Here is a 5,957-nt window from a genome sequence, read left to right on the forward strand (position 1 = left end):
ACCAGAAGGCAGGGAAGAAGAGGGAGGTCCTTAGGTGCCTGGGACCCTGCCCGTCCCCCTGGAGACACTGCCTGCGGCGGCAGGAGTTAGAGCTGCCCCGTGTCACCGCAGCATGGACGCGCCAGACAACAGCTGGGAGCAGAGGACAGATGTCTCAAGCCTCCAGATGGGCTTGGATGGGCTCAGTGGCTCGGAGAAGCCACGTTCCTGTCCTGCCCACAGGTGGGAGCTTGTGGGGGAGGGCAGGGTCCCAGCCCAAGCCCATCAGGCTGCACGGCCCCGCCTCCTGTATGAGTCATCAGATCTCAACGCCCGCCAGAGGATGACATGGCCACACGGCTTTGGTAAAGAATTTTAAGAGAAGTATTTTTAAAAGTGGTCGCTGTGCCCCAGGCTCAGGGTGTCGGATCTGGGGCGCGGCCCCTCTGTGCACAGGTGGCAGCCCGGGGCCTGAGCTCCCCCGCTTGGGGGGAGGGGGAGTGGGAGACCGACTGTGTCCGGCGGGCGGGGGATGGGCAGTTCACCACTTGAGGAAGACCATGCCGGCCAAGACGGCATAACCCAGCACCAGAAAGAGGACTTTGAGCAGACGGTCGCTCTTTTCCTCCAGCTCCTTCGCTAGGATCTCGAAGAAGGTGACAAAGAGGAATGTGCCGCCCGCCAGGCCCTGCAACAGCACTGAGGCCACGCTGCTGGGCACACCCTGGGCACTCTCGATGCCCAGGCCGATGCCGATGCCCAGGGGGATCATGGCGCTGACAGTGATGGCCAGCTTGGCCGCGTCCCTCAGGGCCATGGCGCTCCTGGCCATGCTGATGCCCAGGGCCACGGCCACCAGCATCTCGTGGATGGCCACCCCCACGAACAGGCTCACCACCTTCTCTCCGTCCTCCTGCAGGCCCAGGGCCAGGCCCTCGAAGACGGAGTGCGCCGACAGGGCGCACACCAGGCCGAGGAGCCGCAGCGGGCGGGAGTGCGACAGCTCCTGGACGCTCAGCCCGTGTGCGTGGGGGTGGGGCTCCGCGTAGAGCGTGTGGCCCCGCGCCCCCCCCATGAAGGGGCTCTCATACTCCGAGTCACTGCCGGCGTCCGAGCCAGCGTTGAAGGTCTCCAGGTCGATGAACGATGGCTTCTCCTTGCGGAAGGTCAAGATGAGCTGCTCCAGGAAGACAGTCATGAAGAAGCCCAGCATCACGATGGTCTCGGCCAGTGGGTAGTCGGTGCTGATGTGCCCGAGACTCAGAACTTTCTGGAGCTGGAGCAGAAGATGCGCAAGAGAGGAGGGGAGGGAGAGAGGGGCTCAGGGCGGGTGGCCTGGACTCCCACCACCAGCGCGGCAGGGTTCGGGAGGTTTCACTGTTCAATTAGCAAAGCAGAGAAACACCCACTTCACACAAAAAGCTAAGAAAGGGGGAAGGTGGGCTCATCCTTGCTGGATTTGGGGGAAAAAAACCAAAAACCCTATTACAAAGGGTACTGTGAGGCTTTACGTTATATCCACTAAATCAGCCAAATAATACTAATTACGCTGTCGCGGGCAGAACTGTGGTCCCTAAAGATATGTCCACTTGGAACCTCAGAACGTGACCTTATTTGGAAGAAGGATCTTTGCAGATATAATTAAGGTGCGATGGGCTGAATTGTGTCCCCCACCAAAACTTCACATATTCAAGTCTCTGAAATTCCAAAACTAACCCTCCTTAGAGAAAGGTCTTTAAAGAGGTGATTCGGTTAAAATGAGGCTGTTAGGGTGGGCCCTGCCCCACCAGGACCGGAGTCCTCACAGGAACCACCTCGTGAAGAGGCGGCAAGGAGAGAGGCCTCAGAGGGACCCAGGCCTGCCAGCACCTTCCTCCTGGACCTCTGGCCTCCACAGGGACAGACGACAAGCGTCTGAGGTATTTTGCTACGGCAGCCCCGGGAAGATCCTACATAAGGTAAGGGTGTGGAGACGAGGCAGACCGTCCTGACTTAGGGTGGCATCTTCATCCGGTAACGGTGTCCTTATGAGACACAACAGGAGGGGACACAGAGAGACACACAGGGAGATGGGCAGGTGACCACGGAGGCAGAGACCGGGGTGATGTACCTACAAGTCAAGGAACACCAAGGATTGCCAAGAACCGTCCAGAAGCAGGGAAATGGCACAGGGCAGACTCCCCATCACTGAGCCGCCGACCAGCCTCTGCAGCCCTGAGGCCTGTGCGGGGCCTGCGTCCAAAGGTCTCCCCAGGTGAATATGCTAGAAACGCGTGAGACTCTCACATCTCCCCCCACCCGAGCGGATCCTGCGAGCCAGAGCCGTCCAGTAGCGCTTTCCGATGACGGAAACGCTTTGTATATGTGCTGTCTGACACGGAAGCCACCAGCCACACGTGGCCCATGAGGACCTTAAACACGGCGGGTGTGGCCGAGGACTGGCATGTTCACTCGCGTTTCAGTTACTCCACTGCAACGTGACTAGGCAGGAAGGTGAGGGGCTGCCGCTCGGTACAGAGCAGAGCTGCACGCTGCCCGGCAAGGTGGGGGGTGGGCTCCCCAGAATGCGTACACAGACCAAACTTGTCCAGCGCGGGGGCTGTCTGCGCCTCTCCTCCTCCAGCTTTCCTCGTGGCTGCTCGATGCTCATGCTTTGGGTCCCGTGTACCTGTAATTCCCCAGTGCTCTGCCTGAGCCGGGGGCCCCAACACTGTGCTCACAGCACCCCGTCACGAGAGCCTGGGAACGAACACACACACACACACACACACGCCCCGGGGCTAGCCCGCCCCTCCAGGGCACACTGGCAACGTCTGAAGACATGGTTGGCGTGACTTGGGGGGGTAGTGCCAATGTTGGGGCCGGGTCATTCTCAGTGGGGGGCCGTCCTAGGCACCAGAGAGAGGTGGGGGAGTGGTTCAACAGCATCCCCGGCCCCACCCACCCAATGCCAGGAGCATTCCCAGTCCTGACGACCACAGATGTTCCCAGACATCGTCTGGTGTCCCTGGGGCCAGGACTGGCCCAGGTGAGACCCCCTGACCCAGTGACCTGCCCTCATTCAGTGTCCCCAGGGCACAGAGTCGCCCCCGCATGGGAACCCCTGTTGCAGAAGGCTGTGTTTTGCAGATAGGCCATTTCATTCATTTGCTAAGCATCTCCAGGAGGCCTGCATGTGCTCCGCCTGGAGAAACCCCAGCATGGGAAACACTAACTCCCCCCAGAGGAACAAACTCAGATCAGATCATCAGATCAGGAGAGACAAGGCAGACACTCAAAGGCCACAGCTTTTGGTGCTGCTGTCTGCGAGGTGAGCAAGCCAGCGGCTGCCGGCTGAGCCCGGCCGGGGGCTGGGGGAGGGACGACCTGCCAAGGCTCGGGGGTGGGCAGGGGCGCAGCACGGAGTGGTCTGGGGAGGACCATCAGAGGGCCATAGGCACCAAAGGCGGACGGGGAGGAGCAAGGCCTTCACAGCCGCCCCAGCCTGAGGCAGGAGTGTGATGAGGGGTGACAGCATGAGAACGTGTAAAATGGGGGGTGCAGACGGCCTGAGAGAGGACACTGGGATTTTACCCCCAGGGATGCCCCGCTTCCACGCCGTGTAATGAAGGAACACAAGGTGGGCAGCGGGAAACAACAGAAACGTGTCAGAAATCCAGGCACTGGCTGTGACTTGATGATGAAGCAAGTGCCTGTGTTGGGGGGGCCCACGTGGAAGGGAGTGAGGGCAGCCCTCAGCCAGGGAGAAACAAGGCCCTCCGTCTGACAACTGGGAAGGAACTGAACTTGCTCACCACCACACGAGCTTAGAAAGCAAGCCGTCCCGTCAAACCCTGAGATGAGACCACAGCCCATGGAGACCTGGAATGCTGCCTGTCGAGCGCCTGGAGCAGAGGACCCAGCCAAGCGGTGTCCAGCCTCCTGACCCACAGAAGCCGTGACATAATAAACACACGCTGTGTTAAGACGCTAAGTGTCAGCATCTGTTAAGCAGCAGCAGCTCCCTGAGACAGGTGCTGAGGAGAGGCCCAAACCGCCGGCTGCAGGACATCGTGTATGTGACACAGCCGGGCGGTCTGCTCGGGGAACAATGGACCAGCTCACCAGCTGGGAACCCCAGGCCTAGTTCAAGCCCTTGTCTACCAGGTAAGGCCCAGAGAAGAGAAGCAACCAAGTCATGGTCACACAGCAAATTCATTTCCTGTCACTCCTATAGGGTCACGGCTACACCAAGCTTGGTGGCATTGGCCATAAGGTGCCACGGGCTGTGGCGAGCACCAGGGAGCCCTTACCTTCTCCCTCACGGCCGGCAGGAGAGCGTTGAAGCACGTGGCCAGAAAGACCCCACCTCCAAAGGTGTTGCACAGTGAGAGGATCTTTTTGGAGCGATGGGCCTTCTCAAAATCCGTCTCGATGATCTTCACGGGAAGCAGGGAGCCAAGCAGCATGAAGAAGAACACGCCCACCATACAAAGGATTTTGGCCACCAACAGCTTCATCATGGTGGCGGCCCGGGCTGTTCTGGTCACTGCAGGGCCAAACCATGTGCGGGCGCACACTCGGGTCCCACGGCGTGCTACCGGGCCCAATCACGTAGCCGGGGGCTCATGCCTCCGTCCAGCCACTGTGAACGCCAGGGGCAACCACGTCAGCTGCTGGGATGATCTGAGCGGCTCTAGTGACCAAGCCCATCACCCCCGTACCTCACTCTATTCCGGGCCTGGCTCCTATCACTGCCTCCTGCAGAAAATTCGCCACAGCTGTGCTATCCGATGCGGCAGTCACGAGCCATGCGTGTCTGTTTATATTAATTATAATTACATAAAATGCCAGATTCAGCTCCCTGGTCACACTGACCATATTTCAAGTGCTCAGCAGCCACACAGGCATAGTAGCGGCCGTGCTGGACGGCATGGACAAGACTCCTTCCAGTGCTGCACACTGCGCTACTGGGTGGTGCTGCTCCACTAGCTGCCCGCCACCCTTCCAGGAAACGGAGCACCACGCCCTGTACCGAAGGCTCTGTGCCATCAGCCTCTGCTTCACCTCACCCCACATGGGCCTTCGTGGTCCTTGAGTACGCCCAGCCCGCTCCTGCCCCAGGGCCTTTGCACGGGTTGTTCTTGTTCTGGAATACATCTTTCCCCCAACCTCCTCATCAGGTCTTGTCTTTTAGGGTCACTGCCTCCAGGATCCCTTGGAAGGGCCTCCCCCGGCTGACCTCTGCCCTAAACTGTATGCCTTGTAGCCACCACGAGGCCTGGTGCAGAACAGAGGCTCAGTAACCACTGCAAACCAACAGGTGAGCTGAAGCATGCAGACCTCAATGAGCCCAAGCGGAGCAGATTTTACCCTGGAAACCCCACCGTTAGTAGGAGGGCCCTTGGCTGCTCCTCTGTCCTGTGCTTCCCCCCTACCCTCCCAGTTCTCACTGCCCACGCCCCACTTCAGTGAGGCCTTCAGGTTTCCCGCAGATGCCACCAGCTGGAGGGGCCTCTCCCGCCCCCGTCCCTGGCATTAAGTTCTGGCATCATTTGTGCTACGGGAAATCACATAACTTCGAGTCCCTGAATGCGCTCACTTGCCGGGGGCTGCGAGCTCCGCGGGGGCTGGGAAGTCTGTCTTGCTCAAGCCGGATCCCCCCGCACCAGCCGGTGCACAGCCAGGTACACAGCAGGCACCCGGTAAACACCTGCCGGGTGTCCCGGTGCCCGGTCTGTGCAGTGGGGGCAGGGGGTGGCCTGTACGCTCTCAGCACGGGGGCCGATGGGCTGCGACGAGGAGGCCAGGGCTCGTTCATTCATTCCTCCACCAGACGCTTACTGTGTGCACACTCTTGTGTGCACCGCGCTGCACCGGGCGCCCCGAGGAGGGCGAGGCCGAGCGGGCCCCACCCGAGAGGGAGCACTCGCGCTCGGCTTGAGTCGGCAGCAAATGAGCACAGATCTCGCCGCTACGGGGGAACCAGCGGCGGCCCC

The 5,957-nt window shown here is 60.4% G+C and overlaps 1 protein-coding gene across 5 annotated transcripts; it reads right to left on the reverse strand.

The window, feature by feature from the left end:
* Positions 1-336: 336 nt before the first annotated feature.
* On the reverse strand, positions 337-5,949 carry SLC39A3 (solute carrier family 39 member 3). 5 transcript variants are annotated; one of them, XM_034657449.1, is made up of 4 exons: positions 5,561-5,949; positions 4,272-4,603; positions 2,552-2,647; positions 337-1,255 (listed from the first exon to the last, which is right to left on the reverse strand). In XM_034657449.1, the coding sequence occupies exons 2-4, from the start codon at positions 4,479-4,481 to the stop codon at positions 521-523; spliced, it is 1,041 nt and encodes a 346-aa protein (XP_034513340.1). In that variant the 5' UTR covers positions 4,482-4,603; positions 5,561-5,949; the 3' UTR covers positions 337-520. The 5 variants fall into 5 exon arrangements, with proteins under 5 accessions (XP_034513340.1, XP_034513341.1, XP_034513338.1 ...); XM_034657450.1 differs by lacking the exon at positions 5,561-5,949 and adding an exon at positions 4,683-5,529 and having other exon boundaries at positions 2,558-2,647; XM_034657447.1 differs by lacking the exon at positions 5,561-5,949 and adding an exon at positions 4,683-5,528.
* Between the last annotated feature and the right edge of the window lie 8 nt (positions 5,950-5,957).

Source organism: Ailuropoda melanoleuca, chromosome 4, assembly GCF_002007445.2.
Source record: "Ailuropoda melanoleuca isolate Jingjing chromosome 4, ASM200744v2, whole genome shotgun sequence".
NCBI lineage: Eukaryota > Metazoa > Chordata > Mammalia > Carnivora > Ursidae > Ailuropoda > Ailuropoda melanoleuca.